The 23,955-nt window shown below is 53.6% G+C and overlaps 6 protein-coding genes across 6 annotated transcripts; 1 reads left to right on the top strand and 5 right to left on the bottom strand.

Moving 5' to 3' along the window:
- The first annotated feature begins 118 nt into the window (after positions 1–118).
- PV07_00709 (uncharacterized protein) lies at positions 119–1,882 on the top strand. Its single transcript, XM_016387182.1, has 4 exons — positions 119–308; positions 414–576; positions 637–723; positions 783–1,882. Exons 1-4 carry the CDS (start codon positions 207–209, stop codon positions 1,532–1,534), a joined length of 1,104 nt encoding a protein of 367 aa, XP_016254110.1. The 5' UTR covers positions 119–206; the 3' UTR covers positions 1,535–1,882.
- A 2,387-nt stretch (positions 1,883–4,269) lies between these two features.
- PV07_00708 (uncharacterized protein) lies at positions 4,270–6,148 on the bottom strand. Its single transcript, XM_016387181.1, has one exon. The coding sequence runs from the start codon at positions 5,978–5,980 to the stop codon at positions 4,520–4,522; it is 1,461 nt and encodes a 486-aa protein (XP_016254109.1). The 5' UTR covers positions 5,981–6,148; the 3' UTR covers positions 4,270–4,519.
- Positions 6,149–6,593: 445 nt separating this feature from the next.
- On the bottom strand, positions 6,594–9,082 carry PV07_00707 (uncharacterized protein; the record flags this gene model as incomplete). Its single annotated transcript, XM_016387180.1, has 4 exons — positions 6,594–7,326; positions 7,406–7,860; positions 7,921–8,818; positions 8,873–9,082. 4 exons carry the CDS (start codon positions 9,080–9,082, stop codon positions 7,186–7,188), a joined length of 1,704 nt encoding a protein of 567 aa, XP_016254108.1. The 3' UTR covers positions 6,594–7,185.
- Positions 9,083–12,187: 3,105 nt separating this feature from the next.
- Positions 12,188–14,531, bottom strand: PV07_00706 (uncharacterized protein; the record flags this gene model as incomplete). The annotated part of the gene is made up of 1 exon (XM_016387179.1): positions 12,188–14,531. Exon 1 carries the CDS (start codon positions 14,069–14,071, stop codon positions 12,188–12,190), a length of 1,884 nt encoding a protein of 627 aa, XP_016254107.1. The 5' UTR covers positions 14,072–14,531.
- Positions 14,532–14,890: 359 nt separating this feature from the next.
- On the bottom strand, positions 14,891–19,311 carry PV07_00705 (uncharacterized protein). The gene has a single exon (XM_016387178.1). The coding sequence runs from the start codon at positions 19,033–19,035 to the stop codon at positions 15,016–15,018; it is 4,020 nt and encodes a 1,339-aa protein (XP_016254106.1). The 5' UTR covers positions 19,036–19,311; the 3' UTR covers positions 14,891–15,015.
- A 243-nt stretch (positions 19,312–19,554) lies between these two features.
- PV07_00704 (uncharacterized protein) lies at positions 19,555–22,568 on the bottom strand. The gene is made up of 3 exons (XM_016387177.1): positions 22,283–22,568; positions 20,407–22,164; positions 19,555–20,358 (listed from the first exon to the last, which is right to left on the bottom strand). Exons 1-3 carry the CDS (start codon positions 22,292–22,294, stop codon positions 20,092–20,094), a joined length of 2,037 nt encoding a protein of 678 aa, XP_016254105.1. The 5' UTR covers positions 22,295–22,568; the 3' UTR covers positions 19,555–20,091.
- Positions 22,569–23,955: the final 1,387 nt, after the last annotated feature.

Genomic DNA, 23,955 nt, shown 5'->3' with positions numbered 1-23,955 from the left:
ATCGCGGTGTTGTGCATCCCAGCCATAGTGCGTGTCGATGCCCCTCTCGCCCTCTCGCGGCTCGCAAAAACCCCCACATTGTGTCATCGAAACGTCGGCGGCCGTTCCGCAGTGATGCCAATGGAATACCTACGTGTCTGGCCAACAACTACAAAAGCTGCTCCCTGCTCTCTCTACCAATTCAGTTGCTCCAACTCAATCGGTCCATGTCCAGCGTCCTTGCACGGGCTCGACTGCAGCTAGTACACCTGACCACGAAGTCGAAACCGCAAGCAACACCCGCGCAATCGGAATCCACCATGTCATCGGTACGGAGCAGCTCTCTCTTTGCAACCTCCATCCTCGTTCTTCTTGTCTCTATCGTCGCGTTATACTACCTCGAGTTGGGGCTGAACATAGACTTCTTGATACAGGGCAAAGGAACCATTACAGATTGGGTCAAACCGGGCGACACCTCGGGCGAGTTCAAGAGACAGGTTTCGTCGTTTCGGAATTGGATCTCGAGTGACCCGAACGCTGAGTTCCCGGCGGAGAAAGGGAGATACCATCTATATGTCAGCTATGCATGTCCATGGGGTATGGGAGCTCTGATGTCGATGTGAAAGAGAGTAGTCTTGTTGACAAGGGACGAAACAGCACACCGAACACTCATCGTGAGGAAACTGAAGGGGTTGGAAGAGATCATCCCCTTCACCAGCGTGCACTGGCACATGGCCGAGAAAGGTACGTCTTGGGCCTCGAGACAGACCATCCTCGGGCGGTGAGCTGACTGCCTGCTCCAGGCTGGCGCTTCGCGACCGCCGACGAACAAGTGCCTGGTGAAAATGTCACCCCGGATCCCCTCCACCCTAACAACACCCACCTCCGAGACCTGTACTTTTCCGCCAACCCGAACTACGAAGGCCGCTTCACGGTGCCCACGCTCTGGGACAAGAAGAAGCAGACGATCGTGAACAACGAATCCTCGGAGATCATCCGGATGTTCTACACCGCGTTCGACGACATCCTGCCCGAACAGTACAAGAACGTGGTGCTGTACCCGGACGGGCTGAAGGACAAGATCGAGGAGGTGAACAAATGGACGTATGACGACATCAACAACGGTGTGTACAAGTCCGGCTTCGCCACCACCCAAGAAGCCTACGAGCGCAACGTGGAGCAACTCTTCAAGTCGCTCGACCGCACCGAGGCCATCCTCGCCGAATCCGCGTCCCGGGGCCCCTTCTACTTCGGCGCCCAGCTGACCGAGGCCGACGTGCGGCTGTACACGACGATCGTGCGCTTCGACCCGGTCTACGTGCAGCATTTCAAGTGCAACATCAAGGACATCCGGAGCGGGTACCCGCACCTCCACCGCTGGCTGAGGCATCTGTACTGGACCATCCCGGCGTTCGGGGAGACGACGCAGTTCGAACACATCAAGAAGCACTACACCAAGAGCCACAAGCAGATCAACCCGTTTGGCATCACGCCGGTGGGACCCGTGCCGGATATCTTGAAGGAAGAGGAAGAGGTGGGCGCGGTGAAGAAGTAGCAGCCCCCGGAGCGAGAGGGAGATGGGGCGTCAGGAGGACGCCAGGGAGGCAGTGCGTGCGTGGGGGCGGTAATGTTTATTGGATATTCTGATACCTATCTTGGACGAGGTCACTGAGGAGAGATGAAACAACAACTAACAGAGCATATCATGTACCAGCCCCTTGGTCGAATAAAGGTTCTATTTAATTGTGACTCTGCATAGCCGGCAAAGAGAGAAAAAAGTTCTTGGTTGTTGCGAATTCTTGCGTGATGTATTCCGGCAACGCTGATGATCGACTCCAGGAAAAAACTCTCCCTTCTTACATAGGTCGATGTCGACGAGCGCTCTCCCGGAACGAGACAGATTGGGCACATGACACAATTTTGTGCAGAAGGGATTAGATGCGCCAGTGTACTCCATTCGCAGACCGTCCCAAATCCCGTCGCGCCTTGTCCATTCTCCCCTGCCATCGCCTCTTCTCCCACAGCATGTCATTCATTCCCCCACACGCATCTCGCCCATCTCAGTTCCCCAACGCAGCCACGACGCCCCCGGCGATGATGCCGGGATTGCTGTTCCGGCTCTCCACCTTCCTCTTCCAGTCTTCAATCTCCGCGACCGCGCTGACGACGACCTGGTCGAAGAGGTCCCCGTCCAGGCCGGGCCGCCAGATCTCGACCCGGCCGCTGCGCAGCTTGTCGCGCAGGACGACGGTGCAGACGGTGGCGCCCGCGCGGTCCGCGCAGCGGAGGTCGGCCTGCGTGTCGGAGCCGTGCGTGACGGTCCAGAACAGGCGGCCGAGACTCGCGGACCGGGGCCCCGCGGGCTCGAAGCTGTCCTTGTAGGTGATCTGGGCGCCCGTGGCGGGGAAGGCCAGGTCGATCTTGCCGGACCAGGTGTGCCAGTTGACGGTGGCGAGTTGGGCGCCGGTCGCGGACGTCGTGATGCTGATGTCCGGCGCGGAGGAGTAGATCAGGGCGCGGTTGTAGGTCGCGACGTATGTCGGGGTGTTGGAGCCCGCGGGTGTCAGGGTGCGGGTGTGTTTCTGGGAGGAGGGCTGGAAGAGGAGCGTGTACGGCCCGCTGGGTTGCTGGGGGGGAAGTCGAGGCTGCGGCGACGGAGGCGCATATTGGTACCCTCCCGTCGGAGGAGGGTAGCCTTGTGGCGGATGGCCCTGGGGAGGAGGATATTGTGGTGGAGGGTAGGCTGGCTGGCTGGGCGGATATCCTGGAGACGGATATCCCTGCTGCTGCTGATGATACGGGCTCGGGGTTCGAGAGGGAGGGTGAGCGGGCTGCTGCTGTTGCGCATGGCCTGGGCCGGCCCACGGCTGCGCTGCCACCGCTGGGTCGAGCTGTTGATAAGGGCTTGCTGGTCTGCTTCCTGCTCGACCGGGCGGGTAGAGCTGTGGTTGCGGTGCGTATTGGCCAGCGGGCGGATATGGCGCAGGCTGGGCGTACGGATACTGATGCGCCATGTTTCTATTATCGGCCCACTGCGATTTCGATGGGGAAGAGAAGATGGCAGCTTGTGTGTTGTACGAGAGATACAGAGAACGACGGGCTTCAACAGGCGGATTTGTGTGTATGTATTCCAATACTGACCGCCAGCAGGGGGCCAAAGGCCTTCCGCTCCACCACACCATCTGTAATCGCCGTACACGCCAAAGGACCATCGGTGGATCAAGTGTATAGTAATCCCAGCAAGTAACAAGTACCAGCCCTCGCCATCGGAGCCAAGGGCCATGGTGTTGGATAGGGTGATCTTGGACGGATTCCGCGCAGCATAATTTGCCTTGATGCGAGCAACTGCCACATCCGGTACAAAAGCAAGTGACAAGGACGGGGGCCTGAGGGAGGCGGGGGGGGGGGGGCCAATGCCTCCTTTCAGGAATACTGCGGAATGTTTGGGTCGGGCCCTCGACTGGGGTTTCGTGATCAGTGGATGATCTGGGAGACAGGCGTGGTCCATTTGTATTTGGCCTCTGACACCCTGGCCAACCACTCAAGTAACCAGGCTTATAGATGGTCTCTGGTTCAAGAGCCAGCTAGCTAGCTAGCAGCATCCCCTTTCACAGCCAATGCTACTTAGAGTTACCGTCGATTCATGGAGGCGGTGCAAACTCAGCCGGGACGCATTTACCATTCCAAACCGACCTGAAGGAGGGATGGTATCACGACCACACACTGTGTGCAGGGCGTTCGTTCTCTTGACTCAAGGCTGTGATTGATAAGGGGGCAAGGCTTCGTTCCCCAAAAGCGGCGGGAGACTCTTTCCTTTTGAGGACCGAACGGACTTCATGCAACATTCTGGGGGGCATCGCATCCCCTGCTCTCCTCAGATTCGACATTGAGAACTATCTGGTGTCTTGTCCTATCCTGCTAACATGTCGCACACTGCTACGCCCTGGAAATCATCATCGCATCTTACTCCTTCTGTCCAACTATCGCAATTCTCACACAATACCAACAACCAACAACCAAGAATCTCGTCAACTGTCAATAATAAACATCCTCCGTAATGCCGTGAATCGCACCTGGCGCACACCTTCAAGTCCAAAAACTCCGCTCCCCCGGTCTCTCGTCCTTTCCTGCTCTGCTGCCCTTCTTCCTCTCCCCCAAACAGAATCGAGGGAACTTTCTAGCCGCAGCCCGCCCGCCTTGCCGTCAAATCGTTGTTTCAGAGGACTTGTTGTTTTTCATCTCGGCGCTTTCGTCTTTGTCTTCTTCCAGTGGTCGGCTTCGTTCTGAAGTGGTCGGTCCCATTGTCAGGTGTTCTGTTGTATAAATGGATGGATGGTCTCGGTATCCCTTGCAGTTGTTCGCTTGTCGTGCGGTCGGTCGGTCGGTCGGTCGGCTGCTCAGGTTCTGCAATTAAAATCGGTTGGTTGCTTCAAAGGGCTCTTCCCGTATCGGATCTGTGGTATCAGATTTGTGTTTGTTCGCACCCATTCTCGGAATGTTGCTGTGGCTGTCGGCGATTCCCCATCTCTGGAGGTGTGTCTCAACATATACAGGGGCTTGGTGTCGTTTCATCCACCCGTCGGGACCACTTTTTGCTTCTCCCGCTGTCCTTCCACCCCAGTTGTGCCTTTTGGATCCTCTTCTGCTTGAGGGCCCTATCAGCCAGGTACAAGGGATTTGATATGGCCGCTTCGTAGACGGACGCCCACTGGTCGGCAAAATCCATGCGCTGTTCATCGGAGGAGGTATAGGACACTGGAGATGAGCAAAAGCTCCCTTCTCCTACCACGATGGCTATTCCGGTCGCTTTGACTTCCGTCGATAGTGTTGATTTAGGAGACGACAAGTCTAGAAGATGCACCTTCGCAAATTGTTGTCCGCCTGCTTCTGAAGGCAATGCCACGTCCCTGGATCTGAGCAATTCTTGCAAAGAAGGAAGGCGGCCGGTCTTGTTTTTGAATGCCTGTAGTTCGACAACCGTCTTCATTCTCTCCAAGATCCCCATGCCACGGACAGTCCTGTAGGTGGCAGCGAGATCTCCGATGAGCAGTCTTTCGTACACTTCCCAGCATTCTTCGTCCAGAAGAGCGCGCAAAACCTCCGAGTCCACCACAGCTTCGTCCTTTTGGTCACTGTCCTTGAGCAAGGGAATCAAGCGCAGACCCTTCGCTTCTGCATAAGGCCCGCCACCTGAATGGTCTAACTGGGGCATGCCTCTGAAGGCAAAATGTTCCCAAGATAAGCCTAATTCTGGCGTTCTCTCATTTCCGAAGAAATACGGCTCCTTCTCCATGGCTATGCACAGAGCGAGATCGCCGAGTCGGGCAAGTTCCATTCTCCGCAGAGTGTACCACACATGGACCAGCTCGTGCACCAGAGTGATGGCTAGACTGACTATCACCATGTTCTTGACATCATCTGAGTATTTGTCATAGTGGTAGTGGGTGAAGAATGTCGTGAATTTCGTGTTGAGCTGCACAGCAGTGGTTGCTATTTGCGATGGGCAGTCCTTGGGATATAGCCCGAAGTAGGTTGACGCATATGTATCCACACGGCTATTCTGATGGTAGCCGGTGAAGAACTGGTTATTGCAGAGGCTGTCCATCAGAGTAGGAAACCCTCGAGATCCCAGCTCCAATTCCGTAAATCGGTCATATCTCATCTTCGAGCCCTCGAATATAAAACCGCCGAACACGAGGATGTTGAAGAATTCAGACGTCCAGGTAAAGAACCGCGTCGCTAGCACTAGTGCGGGCCGAATCCGGTCATAGAATGTGTCGTCGATTGCATATTTGGGGTCGAGCCAAGTATCGATGGGTTTCTCAAGTCCCCTGATGATGTCTAATCGGCTGAAGTTGGACTTGTTGAAGATCGCGAGTATGTGGCCGTCGGGATGGGGAGGTTGAGGTGTGTTGCACATGTCTTCGTGCCTCGTTGAAAAGACCTGTTTCCAGGCTTTTCGAGCTGGGTGCAGGAACCCTCGAGCCCGAGACTTAACCATGTTTGCAAAAATGCTGTAGCTCTTGCCGTGAAAAGAGAGATCAATGGTCGAAGATGAGGATTACCACGACGGTGGTCTCAAATACTGTAGGAATCGAGATTTGCATCGAGTGACCGGCTGCCGTTTGATCGAATGATTGACTGTATAAAGTGACCACCAACACGAGAGATGGCTTTCGGATAAGAATGATGACTCTGTGTGACAGGGCCAAGATAGGGAAGGTGAATATACATATATACACAGTCGCGCACGCGCCATGAAGAAAAACCACTGCATTGTTCCAGTGGCCTCCGAGGAAGAACTTTTGGTGATGGTGTACCGCCATGGACAATATATCTTGATTGGACACCCAAAGATTGACCAAGCCCTTGGGTTTCCCAGAACGGCCCACTCAATGTTGATGCAACGACATGGTCTGTGGCAGATCATGGAGTGGACAGCGGCGGCGCCCGTGGATCCATCATAAAGTCCGGGGCTGGGTGAACTCTCGCGGCGGCGCGGCTGATTTGCAGGACCTGATGCCCGCCAGATCACCGTTACTTCCCCTTTCAAAGCGTGGCTCCGGCAACACCACAGAACCCTGTTGGGATTGTGCATGAGCTGACCGGCGCCCAGTAGAAGCGGCCAGGTTGCTCCCCACGATCAAGTTTTCGCGCCTCGTGGCGCGAGAGAGTGGAAGACCAATCTTGATTTATTCGACGGGAAAAAAAATGACTTTGTAGCCTCGCTGAAGAAGAACCTCGGTCGACAGCGAGCGGCCGGTTCATCAAAAATAGAGCCAGGACCACGTGGAGAGGATAAGCGTCGATAGGCGTTTTGTTGAAGTAAGAAGAGACGACACGCTTTTTCTCCTTAGCAGTAAATGGGCTGTGTTTGGCAGGAAAACCATGGCCTCGGGAGCAAGAGCTGGCCAGACCGATCGCAATTGGCCATCGTCACACATATCGAGCGGTTCAGAGAGTGGAGAATGGTGTGATCGAATATGGAGAAGTGCAGAGACACGTCCCAGATATATCAACGAGGTTGTCCCTGCAGATCCAAGAAGCAAACAATTACACCAGGGGTAAGGTTTGTGGTTTCCCTAGGACCATTCAGGTTGAGATCCACAATGAAAAGTGTTTTCTGCTCATCAAACATACTAAGATGGACTTCAAGCAGCGGGTTAACAAGGCACCGACCCCTCGTTGACTCGGTCTCCAAAGCCATCAAAGCTGCTTGTTGTCATCGCTCATCTTTTCAGTTCCGGCTTCGTCGCCCTTTGGAGGTGCGGGTTTCGCTTTGATATTTCGCCATTCGACACCGAACGCCAGCAAGAACGCCAGGATAGCGGACGCCAGTGAGGCATACTAACCGATTCTAAGTTAGCTGACGTCCTACTTACGGGAGACGATGGTGTTGCTTCATGATGCGGCGTGTGGAACTTACAAAGACATTCGTGATTGCTTTGTTGTATGCCCAAAGGACAGGCTCCAGCTTCTCCGGGAACGAGCTTAATGTCGTCTTACGAGCGTGACCTGACCCGGCATTCAATAATTGCTGCACTTGGCTATCGTTGAGACCTGCACGCTGCTTGAGTGACTTGACAAGCTGGTTCTGAAATATCGCCAGAGCAATGCTTTGAAACACTGAAGCTCCGAAGTACTGGAAAAATGCCACTGTCGATATGCCGACGGGGATCTGTTGAGGCTTTGACACCAGGGCGGCTTGGACGGCGAGAAGTGGGCCCTGCATGGCTGTTCCACTCATGCCCTGGAAGACGAGGTATGTGATCCATTTAGCGTGAGGTGTTGAAGTGGTGAGAGTAGTGTAGAGGCCTGACGCAATGGCTATGAACCCGACACCGACAAAAAACCAAGGGTTATAGTAGCCGGTACGATTGACTAGACACGAATCAGCTTTGGTGACCAGATCAGACCCCAAGGACTAGGGGGCGGACTCACTGATTAATCCCGAAATGGTAGCAGCAACGATTTGAGAACAGACCACTGGAAGCGTCATGACGCCGCTGTGAAGTGGACTAGCTCCCTTGATCACTTGGAACCATTCCGGCATGTAGTAGATGTTGATAATGTACGCACCAAACATGAAAGTGCTGAAAAGGCAACTGAGCAAAATTGAACGTTGGAGGACGATCGAGAACGGGATCATGGCGTTGTCGCCTTTTCGATGCTCCCAGATGAAGAACACAGTGGCAGATCCAGCAGAGCCGCATAGAAGTCCTATCACCGTGGCTGACTTCCAAGGATACTGGTGGCCACCCCATTGTAGTGCCAGAAGAACCATGACGATGGTTGGGATGAATATCGCGCATCCGATGATGTCAATTTGTAGTATCCTCTCCCGCAAAGGTGCTTTATCGGAAGTCCGTACTGGAGGCTTGAAAAACAGAGCCAGCGCGACCAGTGTCACCGCCCCAACAGGTAGATTGATGTAGAAGCACCATCTCCACGACACCTTTGTTGTTAAAGCTCCTCCGATAATGGGCCCCGTGACTGTGGCGACTCCGAACAGGGAAGAGAGGGCGGCGGTATAGAGCGCACGTTTGGAGAGAGGGGTTACAATGGCAAGGATAGACAAGCAACCAGAGAATATGCCTGCTCCTCCAGTTCCAGCAACAGCCCGGCCAAGGATGAACATGTTCGAGCTAGCAGCTGCACCGCAGAGGAGTGAGCCCAGAAGGAAGATGCCGACGAAGACGAAGAAGGTCCATTTGAGGGAAAAGTTGGCATACAGCTTTCCTGACAGAGGCTGCAACGAGCAGAGGCACAGAGGGTATGCTGCCCCATACCAACCGATGTCTGTGGTGGCCTTAAACTGGACTGTGATGGCCGGGATAGCCTGCGACATGGTGTGAGCACAAAAGTGGTAGATTTGCGGAGAGGGACAACGTACTGTAGATATGACTGCAATATCCAGAGCAAACAAGTAGATGGCAAGACCAAGGCCACCCAGAACAAGGTAAAGCTTTGAACCAGTCAGGTGGTGAGCAGTCTCCGACTCTGGGGTCTTAACAGCGTCCTTGGTGTTCGAGATGGTGTTAACATTCTGTGTAATTGGAACTGGCACCGTGGTGACTTGCTCTAGTTTGTCTTGTGGGAGCATTTTGTGAGCCTGGCAGCGGCTCGTTTGATCGTCAAGCAGTCTTGGAAGACACCACAGCCGCGAGTGCAAGGTCACAATGTCTTCTCGTAGAAGGAGGGAAGGATTGATGCCACTTCCGAAGAAGCAGAAGTGAATGTCGGAGGTCTAGATATAGGAGGGTTGCGGTGCCCCTGGTTGCTCCCATCTCCAGTATCGTACAGGCAACAATCTCGGGCACAAGCGGTCTTAACAGGAACGGAAGAGGAAGATGGCGCCATCTCCTTTTCAGACATCAACATTACAAGTGGAAAACAGGATTAAGAATCGAAGAACAACACGGACAAGGGAAGAGGAGGCGCCGTTTGAGGAACGAAAGGGAGGACTGAAGTGAGGAATGGATGGTGATACAGCAACGCACCCGGAGACGGAAACGGAAAAAGAGAAATCCGTTCCCAATCTTTCGCTGATTGGCTGCACTGCGCCAAGAGATATTCACGTGATACGCTTCTCCTTACAAATCTCCCAAGGAACGGAGATATCCAATTCCTTTCCCGCTCCCCCCAACTGCGTATTGTATTCATCCCTCGACGCCCCCGTTCCCGTTCGCCCTATTCGAGGACAGTTAGAGCAGGACGGCAATGAATGAAGTCGGCATCTCTCGAACGAAACGGAAGGCATGTGTTCGATGCGCCAAGGCCAAGGTCAAGTGTTGTTTCAGCGGCGGGCACGGCGTCTGCGACCGGTGTCGAAGGCTGAGCCGGGATTGTCTCCATGAAGAAGTTCCCCGACGCCAGAGGGAGAAACAATCGACGTATGTCAGACGGTGAATCCCCGAGAACCATCTAATCGAGCAATAGGAGAATCAAAGCCCTCGAAGAAAAGGTCAACAGCCTGCTCACATTGCTCACTCCTGACAAGAATGCTGATGGCAGCACGAATGCTCCACCCATAACCACCACACCAGCGGCGACAGAGGTGGAGGCAGAGATCAGTGACAATGTGTCCTTCGCCTCGATCGCGAATGTGCAGAGCACCAACACCTCCGCCGGCCCATCAACTGCCGAAGAAAGCGGACAATTTGATGTCATTGACAACGGTGTTCTGACGATGGCTTCTGCCGATACCCTCCTCGAGACTTACAAGCAAGTCCACACGAAATTTTTCCCTTTTGTTGTCGTTGCTCCAGAGACCGATGCTGCCACTCTACGGAGAGACAAGCCGGTTCTCTTCCTGGCCATCATGACGGCGTGTCTCGAAGCAGACCACATGGTTCAAAGACGGCTCGGGGCCGAACTTAAGAGGATCATCTCTGAACGAGTGCTGATCGGGAACGAGAGAAGCATCGAACTATTGCAAGCGCTGCTTGTACACCTAAGTTGGATCCACTACCACTTCCATCCTCTGAACAAGCAGTCCTACATGCTTCTCCAGATGGCGATCGCCCTTGTCATGGACCTTGACCTGGACCGGTGTCCTGCACACCGTGATCAGAGAGTGGGCAGTTATTTCTGTAGATTGAATGTGGAAGGCAACCTGCCCTCACAATGCCAGCGAACAATAGCAGAGACACGCGCCCTTCTGGGCTGCTTTTACCTCTGTTCTTCGTGAGTACAACAATGTGGCCCCGACTGAGCCGATCTCACGCAGTCCAGGATGGCGATGACGCGCAAAGAACTGCTCATGAAGCATACCAGCTGGATTGAGCACTGCTGCCACGTGCTCGAGGCGGATCAGGAGACCGCCACGGACGTCTATGCCTTGGGCTTCGTCAATACTAAATGCCTTGCGCAGCGGATTGGCGAGAGATTCTCCTACAACGACCACACATCCATCCGATTTCAGAGTGATGCGGTGATACAGATGTCCCTGAACGGTTTCAAGAAGGAAGTTGCAGACCTAGAAGCGAGTCCCGCATTCTCATCCGCACAGGACAATTGTGAGTAGACCCAGATCTTACTGTATCATCCATCCACACCCGCAGGCTTACACTAGCTGGAGAGATCTGCTGACCGCACGCTGTGACCTCGATCAAAAAGATGTCCTCATGGCAGAACTGAGAGCCCTGCCCATCATAATGCACGAGGTGTCACTGTACCGCGACCCGACCATGACATCACACTCGACGCACAACGCGTCCCAACTCTGGGAACTGCTGACCTCGACGCGGGCCTTCCTAGAGTATTTTCTAAGCGTGCCCCGGGACGTGCTAAGGCACCTGCCCGCGGCCTTCTTCAGCTTCGCGGCGTACGCGCTGATCGTCCTGTCGACGGTGGCGCGCCTGCCCACGACGACGAGCGGGTGGGACGGCGCGATCGCCAAGCGCGAGGCCGACGTGCTGGACATGGCGCGGCGCGTCAAGGTCAAGTTGGGCGACGAGCTGACCCGCACGGGCGACGGCGTGGGCACGGACCAGAAAGACGTGTGGGCGTTCTTCACGCGCGGCATGGGCGGCCTGATGGCCTGGCACGAGCGGTGCGAGAAGGAGAGCGAAGGCGTCGCGGCAGCAGCGGCCACGGCGGCAACAGCAGGAGGAGGAGGAGGAGGAGCAGCAACAAGGGGAGACGCCGACTACGAGCTCCTGATCAGCGCGTCATCTGGGCCGCCCTTGACAACAAGGTGCGCGATGGCGGACGTCATGACGCCTTTCAACACGCTGCGAATCCGCAAGCCCGTCCCGCCCAACAGTGGCCCGGAGGGCGGGCCTCAGGGACCACACCCGCCGAATAACGCTGACCCCGGCGGAATTGGCTTCGGTGGCTCGGGCGTCGATGCGCAGCCCACAGACATGGTGAACGGCTTCTGGGACGACGAGGTGTGGCAGTCCATCATGGACGAGTTTTCCATGTTCCCCACGACGGCAGGCTTTCCCGCCGGATCGAGCGTGCAGCTCCAGCCAGAGAGATTCCGGTAGTGAGCTGGCCGGTCCCGATGGGGCCTCCTAGCTACAGACAGCACGCTGGACGGAGCACGGAGTACCTGGGTTCTCGAGAGTCTGCTCGAAGGTGCAGTGCTGTACCAGGCCTTAAGAAGAGCTGCGCAGTTGGGCGGTTGAGCAACGGAAAGAATATAAAATTATAGAATCTATACAAAGAACAAGCTGGTCTGTTGGGCCACCACCATCCTTCATCACAGAGGGACGATCCTATAGTTTCTGCCGCGTTCCGAGGCCTCGGCGACAGTATACCTCACCACTCGATCGCCCGCCACTTTGACGATGTCATCCGCTAAGCCGCTCCTTGGATGGGTTGGCGCAAAGGCAGGAGCCTGGAAGGCGTTGGCCACCTCGATGGGGTTCAGCGTCACCTTCCGTCCCAGCTCCCAGAATCCCCAGTATGACGGGAGGACCAACAGGACACAAACGAGGGTAGACGCGAGGGCACCAAACATCCACCCATACTTTGTCCGGTAATACACCTCGTTTTTCCGCTGAGTGGCTTCCGTCAGAACGCCGCTTTTATTGGCCCATGCATCCCATGTCATCGTGGAATCCAGGATCTCCGGGCGGTTATATAGATCATTTGCGGTGAGGAAGGTCAGCGTGTTCAGTCCCATCATCACTTCTGTCATCGGGTCAATATATGTGTAAGGGCAATTACCATAGTTGTCGTCCCATTCTTCCGTGCCGGATAATTGGCCCGTAGTGGAGATGTACCAGTTGAAATCCGTATCGTTGCTTGTCGTAGTCAACGTCGCAGAGCTTGTGTAGCGATCAGACAGGGCGCGAGCGATCCCTCCGGTGCGAGTGTCGGCCATGCTTGTAGGTCTCCACGCTGTCTCATTCGCAATCCACCACTGGAAGTCAAATCCAGGGATCTGGCCCTTTTTGTATGCAAAGTCCGCAGAAGGGGCATTCAGGGTTCCCAGAATTGGGTCTGCGGTACCAAAATAGACAGTTGTTTGTGAGCCCGTTGTGTTGACGGACACGGTGCTGCTATTGGCAAACTCCACGTAGATTGGGTATTTCAGCATTGCCTCTCTCAGCTCGCATTGCTTCGTCACTATCGTCATAGGACATTGCAGTGTCAGGCTCGATGCATTCCGATCGTCGGCATTGTAATATGTGAAGTTGAGGCCGATCCAAGTATAGTTCTTCGCAGCCGTCGGAAATGTGGTGTTGAAGTTGACACTGAATAGCGTGGTCTCGGCATTTATATGAGTCTTATTAGGCCCGACGTTTACCGAAGCAACACCGACCGGATCAACTCGTCGCCTTTGTGTGTGGTGATCCTCACAAGTAGCGATATATCCGGGGGCAAGGACTGTGAGATTACAATTGCCCTCACACTCGGTGAATCCATAGGGTTGGTAGGGCTGGCCATAGGCAGAGTTGGCCCAACTGATAACATCGTAGGTAAATGCAAAGGACAACAGGTCTGTTTCATTACCAGCAGCATTCAGCCTGCCGGTGGGAGGAAGCTGTGGCGTGGGATATGTGGTGACGCTGATGTTGTGCTCGGGTCCTAGTTTAATGTAGGTACTGGTGGAGCGCTGGAAGAGGATGCCGTCAATGATTGTAAGTTTTGTGACAATGGCGGCGAGGGCTGCGATGTTGAAATACTTGACGTTCAGCACGACGGATGCAATACTGCTGCCAAAGGCCCAAGTGTTGTGCAGATCCGCGATTGTCGCGCCTTTCATTGCTCTTCTCCACCAGGACACGGCGATGCCCTGTGCCACGGCGATGGCAATGCAAACGCTAGCACCGCTGTTGCATACGGAGAGGATGACATTGGGGGCCATCTTCTGGGGCCACGATGAGAGGGTTCTGTTGTCTGATACTGTCAAAACGACAATCGCAACGACCGAGAAGACGACAACCATGAAGAGGCATCCGAATCCGACCCAGGGAAAGCGTTTCCAGAATCCCGGTTGCCATTGCTCATCGACTGTCCAACCTGCGTTCGGCCCTGGTCCATCGCGGCTGCTCAGCGAAGGATTGACTTCGACGACGGAAACTCCAATGGGGGTAGGTTCGTCTTTGTTGTCGACCGGAGACATGGAAGGCGACATGGTGCCTCAACAACGCAGCTCTTGGACCGATTGACTATGTACCGAGACTGTGTGCGGAAAGGAAGCTACGACAAAGCTTCCTGGGGCGTCGCCATGATTTGATATGTGAAGGGCGAGGCGACTCGAGGTCCTCCTGATCCAGTCCGTTGCCTCCTATCCACCTCTTGTAGCCAGACTTCAAGCGCCATCGCAGCAAAAGCATACTCGTAGACCACGGCACATGTGTTCTGGCCGGACTGATTTGAGCGGACTGCCAATCACGATTGTTGGCGATACAGAGGCGCTCATTTTGGCAGCTGTGAATTGACCACGTGTGGGTGGAGAGGTCCCAATAGTGCGGTCTCGACGGCTTTTATCGCCCTTGATGGCGTGCGAGCAGAAGAGCACACGAGCGGCTTATCCACCGGTGGCTGCCATGAGGCCTGGGTAGCAGGGTACAGAAGTACAATGTGTGCGTGTTGTGGACATGAAAAGGAGAGGACAATAAAGACTTACAGGGGCAGTACCAGCCAGTGGCACATTGTCCTCCGGCTGAGTCTCAGCCACACCATACACCTCTACTCCACATCTAGGCTCGCTTAGAGACGGTCGCAAGCGAGACTCGTGGCCTGAACCGGTGCCCCATGGTGCTACTGAAAGATAGAGCAGCCACAGACGCTGGTCTCATTTTGGTCGACGCCAAGACCCACAGCCCGTTTCGGCATCGCCGGATTCGGCTCGTCGGCACGTCTCGCTCCACATTACGACGAGCAGATGAGATACTGGCACTCCTTACACGCAACGTCTCGAGAATAGAAACAGCAACAGCGAATGCCAGTGCTGGCCGTGTACTCGCACCGGTCCAAGGCAGTACGTGTACATAAATCCACGACTCTCTGTCCTAACTCGTCCAGGATCTGTATCCAAAAATGGAAACCATCATAAGGCTGGTCGTTCCCCCCTGTCTATCTGTCCTGCCCGTTGAATTCCACCAAATGTCTAACAATATCAAAAACTCCACCACTGTTCTCTGCGTCGTCACCCGCGACGCGCCCAGGAGAATCAATCCTTCTCCTCAGCTCGTCATCCAACAATGCCCGTAGCCGCGAAGCCAGAACTCCGATCCTAGCCCAACCCCTCAACTTCACCCATCCATCCACAACAACTCCCCGGCCCTGTGTATCGACCTCGATGGGCCCACCAAACAATAACAGCCCATATGGGTTCAGCGGCGTCAAATCCCGGATGAACGTCTTGCTGGTCTCCATCTTAGTGAAGTAACTCACAAAGCTTGCATTGCCGGAGAACCCTTGGGCGTCGAAGAGCACACTGCTTGGGTGCACAAACGCCCTTCCATTTTCCTCGTTGAAGTACTTTATTGTTTTGGCGTCCGGGTCGAGTTCCTTGGCACCGCTCATAGATGCGATGTATTTCTTGTCGGGCATTTGGATGCGTGCGATCTGAGGGCTCAGCGCCCCCGCAATGATGGCGCGCAGGAGCATGACGTTGCCTTTCTGTCGATTGTAGTTGGAAGAATCACTGGTGTAATGGGCAGGTAACAGGCTAGTTTCTATCAAGGCGTCGAGAAGTTGCCGTCGAGTCGAGTCAATGTCGCGGAGAGTTTGGGGAGACAAAAATTTGGCTGAACACCAATTCTGCACATCTTTGTATCGCAACGCCGCAGACTGCTCTTTCCACAGCTCATATGCTCTGTAGTCGACGATAAGGTCGCCGTCCGAAGCGGTCATGGACAATCTCGCCTCCTTCGCCTCATCCCTTTTGTCGCGCGGCGAGACAAACGGGCTCTTCGTTGCCAAGATGGCAGCGATTGTCAGACAGGATTCCGTACACCCAAATAAGACGCCGTAGATGAGCAGTTTCGCGCAGCGCAGGTCAGCAGGTATCATAGCCAAGTAGTTTCCGAGACCGGTCAAGCGGTCATTCTCCAAAGCACCCATCCGCCGCAAGGTCTTCAGTGCCGTGGCGACAGCTCGGCTGTCGGGCGGCGAGATGGTGCTTGCCAGGAATTCCTCCACATTGCGAGCAAAACCGGTCGCCTTTACCGAAAGACAGAGTTGCTCCAACGGCGTTCTGAGCATTTCTGGTGCGGGAGACTCTGCCATATTGGCTTCTACGTTCCTTGTAAAGAGCTTGTAGCATTTCCCTGCCCGAACTCTGCCCGCCCGGCCACGGCGCTGTTTACAAGCTGCCTGGGAAGCCCAGACCTCTTCAAGACGCACGATGTTTGTGACAGGATCGTAGTTAGTCTCTTTCACTTTGCCCGAGTCAACCACCGCCACGATGTCTTCAATGGTGATTGACGTCTCGGCAACGTTCGTGGCGACAACCACTTTTCGTTTACCTGCCGGAGGCTGCCTGAATACTATCCGCTGCTCGGCAGGCGTGAGAGACGCGTGGAGCGGTAGACCATGAATACCGGGGATGCCAGCCAATGTCCTAAGACAGCGATCGATTTCCAAGGTGCCTGGCATAAAAATGAGAATACCTCCGCTCGAGCTGCCCAGCTGCCTGTCGATATCTCGCACGAGCGAAGCGATCAACTGGTAATTAATTCCAATTCCTAGGCTCTGAATCGCCTTGCCGACAGGAGGTTCGTCGTCTGACTCCTGCTGCGATTCTCTTTTCTCATTTCCCACAATCCGGACAACATCATCGAGGTAATAGTCCTGGACCGGATATGTACGCCCTTCAATGTGGACTCTGCCAACTCGATCACCACCAAAGTAGTCAGCGAAGGTGTCGGCATTGAGAGTGGCACTCATTAAGACAATCTTCAAATGAGGCAAAGATGGTAAGGCCTCACGCAGCAAGGCCAATAAAAAGTCCGTATCCAGCGACCGTTCATGAACTTCATCAATGAAGACGTGGCTGATGTTCGCCAGGGCTGACTTAATGCTAGAAGAGTTCTGAAGGCGGCGAAGGAGCACACCGGTGGTTTGGAATGTGATCTTTGTCTTTGAAGAGACCTTAGACTCTCCCCTAATGATAAACCCAACTTCCTGGCCTTCCTTGTCACATCGCTCCGCACTGACACGCTCGGACAATGACAGAGCAGCGACTCTCCTGGGTTGTGTGCAGATGATGTTGAGTGAAGAACCTCGCATATTTTCGATAGCGTTGTCCAGGATAAATTGGACCGCTTGAGTGCTTTTCCCAGAGCCGGTTTCTCCTGTAATAAGAGTCACCTGCGCTCTGTCAACCACTCTCGTAATTTCCTCCTTTTTGGGCCATGCGGGTAGACGTTGCCGAGCTGAATTCATTGTCTGTTGAGTTTCCAAGCTCTGCCGCATTTTCCAAGCCTCGAATATTGCTTGACTGGATCGATTATCCCTCATGTATACTCTTTCCGCCATTCTTGTCGGAGCGGAATAGTTCTGGGCTGCATTCTGCGCCGTAGCGAACATCCTTCCGGTTAGGCAAGGCGTGATCTCCAAGTCACTCAGCCTTCCCGGATCTTCGATGATGGTTGGCATCGAGCTCTCCAGCCATTCCAATAGACTGAATATCATCGAATCACCAAGCAGGTGATCCTGGGCATACTGAATCGCTCTCTTGGTTGCACTCAGGCGAATGTAACTCGGTATCTGAGGTGCCTCGATTGAGACGACGGGTGGCCTGTTTGGATAACCAGAGGTCGGACGACGAAAGTGAAATGTGGCTGAGAACTTCAAACTGTGGTCCGCCAGGATAGAGCAGCGGTTTCGAGCAGGGATATTAAACCTTTCGTCAAGTATAGCTTCTAGAGCAGTCATTTCTTCATCCCAAACGGGTGCGTTGCTTTCTTTATCCGCAACCATCCCGGCCTCGCATAGCACAAGGCGTGATTGTAGAGCTTCTGCTGCCAGAGCCTCGTCCCCATCGTTGTCACGTAGGGCTTGAAGACATAGCTGGCTTGGGTAGCCCCCGTGGCTTAATCGCTTTATCTTGGCATCCGTCGCAAGGTCGCTGCTAACGAGGGTAATTCCTGCACTGTAACCGGGGGGGAAGCTCCACGCGGGCAGGCAATCCTCGGGAACGTGAATGAGGAGCCACTCTAACACTTCTTCCCGCGTGCCACAGTTTTCGAGGGCTTCTTGGACGTGGGACGATTGAAAGCCAGATCGAGATAGATCGGCCACAATGGTGTCTCTGTCCGCCTTGGAGATCTCAAGCCTGCTTTGGTTCCAGGTGCTTCGAGATCTGATGATTGACTCAGTCCGTGTGCGAACCTCCTGTCCCAACTCAAGTCGCGGTGCTCGATCCCACGCCTTCGATAGAGAATTATCTATCCCTGAGCCAGTTAAACCCGAAGGTACAATCTTGGGAGGTTGCCGCGCTTCCTCCTCTTTTCGCTTTTCTCGAGCGGCCTTGATCTCCTGTCCTCTTGATTCAGCAGCAAAGGGATCTGCGTCATATTTCCATCCCCTACCATCCTTGACATCTACGTCCTTGAGACGCTGGAAGTCGCCTTTCCAAAGATCTCGGTAGGTTGGAGGTAATGCCATTGCCAAATTCTTCATGCTAGACACGCGGAACAGAGCATAAGCAGCTGCAAAATGGCGAGCCTCGAGTGCTGTCGGCTGGTCTGCGAGATGGGCATGATCTGCTGGAAGCTGGAATGGGGGAAGTTTCGTGACAGAGCCCGACTTCGGGTCCGTCCTCGACAATACAACCCATGATCGGTGAAGCTTGTCTCCACCGCTTGCCGAAGGAACTTGGCGGCCCTGGTACTCGGGCTTATTCCATTTTTCTCGCTGACAATGCTCCGACAGCAAATTGACAGGCAACTTGCCGGTCCATGAAGCACCGCCGATGATCTTTTTCACGTCCGGACGGGGCGGGGCTCCGTCGGGGTCTTTCTGCCCCTGTCTCTTGTTTTCGTTTTTCTGCTTAGTGAAAACTATATGGTCACTGTCTGGGACTGTGGGTATTTGCTTTTTAGAAGGGTTACCCTTGCCGGAGGCAGAGCCTTTCTTAGGGGCCATATGCGTCGAAATTGGTACGTGATGGCTTTGCCAAGCGTCTCAATTCAAGCGTTGAATGGCATGCGCTATCCGCCAGAGAGTGAGTTCGACGGCCCTTACCGTCAGCACGATTTCCAGTATGTTCAGCAAACGTTGTTGGCGTGTGGAGAAGCAGTTGCACAAGCAGAGCGTCGGAGATCAAGCATTGATGCGGCACATCTTGCCATGGCGAATTTTCATTTTCGGCAGTGCCCTCTCACATATCAGGATTCAGGACGGAGCCAAATTTACTGGAAGGGAGCGCAGCTCTTGGTAGACGTGGTCGATGGCAAATGAGGCGAAATTTATGTCCGTCTTCGGGAGACTTTCCTTAAATTGTTGCCAAGGGAAATCTGTCATCAGGCTGTCATTCAGCCTTGTCTGGCGCCGATTTCCCCTTTTCAGCAGCCTCCCCTCGTTTCGATAAATTGGCACCTTCCTTGCAGATACAAAAAGCAAATCCGTAGGACCGGTTGAAATCCAGGCGCATATTTGCTGGTTGAAGAAACTTGTTGTGATTGCATTCCCTCAAGGTAGTGTCTGCATTATCTGCCTGAGAGCACGAATTTGTTGCCTGATGATTACCGATCCGACTCTATCACGCCCAGCAACCCGTTGCTATCTCTAACAGTGTGATCTCCGCCACGTCGCTCTCCAAAGCCGTTCACAAGCTTCGACGACGACGATGCCCATAATTCATTCCAATATTCCTACAGGAGACCGAGAGATGGCTCTCCTCAGCATCCTTGTTCTCCCGGTCGCTCTGCGGTGGACGCCAATTGCTTTGTCATAAATTCGTGTTTCCTCGTCAATGATTCCCATCGAATATTGAGAAGCCCTAAGCCTGGGAGAAATGAATACCGACAACCAATCGTTAATCTGCTTTCGATTGGATGGCGCGAGGCTCCCGCGGCTGAGAGTTTGCAATGCGCGTGTCTCTCAGCTTGAAGATGTCGAAAAACTGCCACCTGTGATAGACAAGTGCTTGCCTCTGAGGTAGGGTAGTTTAAATTATGAGTTGTTTGAATGATGATCTCTTCACATGCGAAGATAAGGGACGCTATCATAGAATGAAAGCATCGTCGACTGAAGAAAAGATGTTGGTGCGACGGGGTCTGGCAATTCGAACCCTCTCTGGATTTCGGTCTCAACGAAAGCCGAAGCTCTCTTGTAGCGCTTGTCGCAATATTTATTGAAGACTGCGTTGTGGTGCTTCCGCGGATCCTCACAACATTCCAGCAGTAAGTTGATCAGTGGTTTGAGTTGGCTGTACGTGTACCCGGAATAGTAGACATGATGGGCGGTCTAGGTGTGTTAGCAGGTGAGCACTATCCACTTAAGTTGTTGACTTACCCATGTGCCTTTCCGAAGCATGATGCGTGCGAGACAATGCGATGCCGCCGCGGTAAAACTCGGCGGGCTTCCGATGAAACGTTCATCCATCATGGTCACTTCAAGGAAATATTTCGCCAGGGTCCTCGTCTCCAGGTCATAATCATCAGCTTTGCTTATTCGGCGCAAGAAGCTCATGGGCCCGGGGAAGCCAAGTTCGAATTGAAGCATGGTGAGCATAAACCGCTCGGCTTTGAGGATCTCATCAACACTGTAACCTCCGTCGACCATGTACACAATTTCCTGGACGGAGGGGCAATTGATCTCTTCATATTTTGCAGCGATGAAGATGGCCGTCGCGCCCACAAGCTGCAGTTTGCCGAGAGAAACGACCTTACATGACAGGAAACGGTCAATGTAGTTGACAGTAAGAAAGAGCGTCTCTGGTAGTAGATTGAACCGGAGGTGGACCTGGACAAGCCAATCCATCAAGACTGAGCGCATGGACCATTGAATTTCATGCTGGTTGTCCATATAGTGGGCGTTCGGAAGCATCTTCACCTCGAGTTGCCTCATGTAATCAAAGATCTCTTCTCCATACTCAGCAACCATGCTCGTGTCGTAGCTTTCATCTTCCACCTCCTCGGGGGAACGAGTGGCTTCGACCAGCTGCTTTGCTGCAGCAATTTCCTTGCGGGCACGTTGGTTCATCTGCGGAAACAGAACCGTCGTAGCGCCGCCGGTTGTATTGTCCCCCCGTGATCGGAACGACCTGGCGGTGACATAATCTTCCTCTTCGTAGTTCTCGTCATCCTCTTCATCCCAATATTCTTCTTGCTCGAGCCGTTGCTGGATATATGAATGGTGGGGGCTCAGAGGAGGGACGCTATCGACGGGATTCACGAGGCTCGCCACCGGAATCTGTTGCGTCTCTTTTCGAACGGCGGCAATGTGGGGTTCCATGGCAGGTATAGGATGTTTGGGGAGAGGTCGATCCGACGGCTGTTGTGAAAGCTGCTGAGCAACGTGGCTTGAGACAGTGCTACTTCCATCATTCACCTGTGTTTCGCTATTTGATTCGCTCGAGAGTGCAGGACCCAAGTTTACACCTTCGATGCCAGGCAAGCTAGTGTCTGAATAGAGATCTTGGATATCTTTCACCGGTTCAGCAGGAACAGCAACAGGTACAGGTGGAGGAAGAAGGCAAAGCTGAGACTCTATTCCAGCATTCGCTGAGCTCGGGCGCTTCTCTGTCTCTGGCCTATTCTCATCCGCGGAATCGCTCAGAGTTATTTCCGTCTCTTGAAGCACTGCAAGACGGGTATCTTTAAAGATTGTGGTGTGGCGCTTAGTCAATGTCTTTTTCGTTGCGGCAGGTTGTAGTGCAACCACAGTCTCTGTGGATGTAGCATTTGAAGAGGCCTTGGATGTGCCATAGGCAGCCGCTCCAGCAAGAATGGTTTTCAATCCTTTTTGGGCGGGACGGAGCAGCGCAATAGATCGTCTTTGCTCGAGGGACTGGCTAGGTTTCACGACAGCTTGTAGACTCGGTTTGGTGTGCAGTATTGAATCATCTTTGCTCGGTCTGCCTGCAACGATATTGCTCACATCTCCAAATGCAGTTCGCTTCGCGGCAGCCTTGAGCCCTTGGGCTTCGGCGAAAGTAGTCGTGAGTGCTGGACTCGATTTATTCCGATGATGGATTGTTTTGGTGACCTGACCTTCGGGAGGGACATTTTCGTCGTTTCTGACGCGTAATGGCCGCAGTGGACGTTGTGGCTATCAGGTGAAGTATACGTTAGCTTGAGGGCCTCGACAAAATAGCCTGGATTGAAGCAATGGCACAGCAAAGTTGCGCATCGACGGGGTGTGACAGGCCCTAGTATAAATTTCTCACCTTCACGTCCATAGTGAATAGCCCGAATGCCTGGAATGGAATGGAGAACGATCTCAAGCTTCTCGAACTTGTAGGGTCGATTGGCTCTTGACGCCCCTAGAATTTGCAGAGCGCGACGCAGTCGGGTACATTCAGTCGAAGGGGGAAGTAGGGAAGGAACAGCGTCGTGGGAGGGAGAGGACGGTCAAGGCCAGGGCAGGAGTATCGATGCAGAAGCTATGGCTGTGGAAAGGAGCACAGCATATGGGTTGGTCCTGGCAACAAACAAAACGACATTATTATTATTATGGGATTATGCAAGGTCGAGGAACTTGCATGTAAACACCAGCGTTGGTCAGTCATTGGACTGGCGCCGCGGCTCTTGCCGCCCTTAGCTCGGAGCAGCTATACGCTAGTCCGTTCTCGGATGTATAAACACTTCGCGTACTTCAACAAGCATCACTTTCGCTATTCTCCAAGTTTAGCGGCGCCACTGATGGTACAAAGGATGATAAACTTGATTCCCAGCACCATTTGGTATACTGGAAGGGATCTGTGTAGTTATCACTAGGATTCCGCTCCGCATCATCTGATAAATGATGGAAACGTGGATTATGACGTCAACGCGTCGCGGAAATCGCGAGATCACGTGCTTTTACGCACATTGACTCAGCTGGCTGTGCTCCCTCTGATTGTTCCGTACCATCATCAGTCCCTCTGGCATTGTCCTGATCGCATTATCAATGTGAAAAAAAGGTTGGCTAGTCTTCTCATCGCCACTTCCCCAAAATGGGCGAATTTCGTCCTCTAGATTGGTCCCCGGAAAGCGATGGGCGTTCGGACTTTTGTTTTAGGCGCTTACTCAACCCCAAACGATGTCATCGGACCGCAAGGAATCCAGGGATTCGGATGACATGCTACATTGCTTCACACAGCAGAGAATGACGGCTGACCAACTCTCGAGATTCCGCCAGATTTATGCACTTGCGTCTGGATGGAGTCTGCGACGTGGATAGCCCCTCAAAGTGATGCTGTACCACGACCGGGAGATATGTTGTGTGTAGACTAACAAAACTAGGTTTCGCATTTCCTGTTTGGTTGCTGATTCCAAGTCCCACAAATGCGACAGCTGTCCAGAGATCAGTTTTCAGAAGAAGCCCGAGCTGAATATCGCGCGGAAATATGTGCGACTCGAGATGCAAGCAACCCGAGGTTTCGGAGTTTCAGTTTCTTGCGCAAAACTCTGATTTTGGCAATCCAAGCTTGTCATTTGTAGGGCATGTGATGGCCCCAATTGGCACGATCCTAAATGCGCCGAATTGCGCTTACGACTGGCAGACTCCTATCTCGAATGTTTCAACCATAAAGCCCACGAGTCGGACCTAATGGAGAACACCCTTGGTCGGATGGGGAATGTGTGCGTCTCTGTTGGATGCTATAGCCCATACAAATGGAATGTGGGGGATGCGACAAAAAAAAAATCGTCAAGATCAGTCCAAGTTAGCGAGCTGAAAAGCAATGCGACCTTGACCGGGACAACGACGACCAAGATGTTTCTCGGACTAGTAATGGCATCCGGCTCAAGCCCGGCGAGTCGTGCACTTTGTACATACAAGTTATATATCTACCAAGTACAGGCACGCACCAGCACAGGCGCCCATCACGTTATCGAGCAATTTGCGGCCTGGGTTTTG

The sequence above is a fragment of the Cladophialophora immunda genome, assembly GCF_000835495.1.
Source record: "Cladophialophora immunda strain CBS 83496 unplaced genomic scaffold supercont1.1, whole genome shotgun sequence".
In the NCBI taxonomy this organism is placed as follows: Eukaryota; Fungi; Ascomycota; class Eurotiomycetes; order Chaetothyriales; family Herpotrichiellaceae; genus Cladophialophora; species Cladophialophora immunda.
The sequence above is the reverse complement of the archived record's forward strand: the minus strand, read 5'-3'. Positions and strand labels throughout refer to the sequence as shown.

What these genes read in the sequence shown, in the direction of transcription:
- PV07_00709 (XM_016387182.1), top strand. Translation starts at nt 207, where the DNA reads ATGTCCAGCGTCCTTGCACGGGCTCGACTGCAGCTAGTACACCTGACC. An exon ending in CGGAATCCACCATGTCATCG is followed by an intron (nt 309 to 413) that starts GTACGGAGCAGC and finishes TTCTTGATACAG; the next exon opens with GGCAAAGGAACCATTACAGA. An exon ending in CAGCTATGCATGTCCATGGG is followed by an intron (nt 577 to 636) that starts GTATGGGAGCTC and finishes GGGACGAAACAG; the next exon opens with CACACCGAACACTCATCGTG.
- PV07_00708 (XM_016387181.1), bottom strand. Translation starts at nt 5,980, where the DNA reads ATGGTTAAGTCTCGGGCTCGAGGGTTCCTGCACCCAGCTCGAAAAGCC.
- PV07_00705 (XM_016387178.1), bottom strand. Translation starts at nt 19,035, where the DNA reads ATGGCCCCTAAGAAAGGCTCTGCCTCCGGCAAGGGTAACCCTTCTAAA.
- PV07_00704 (XM_016387177.1), bottom strand. An exon ending in TGCTTCGGAAAGGCACATGG is followed by an intron (nt 20,359 to 20,406) that starts GTAAGTCAACAA and finishes TAACACACCTAG; the next exon opens with ACCGCCCATCATGTCTACTA.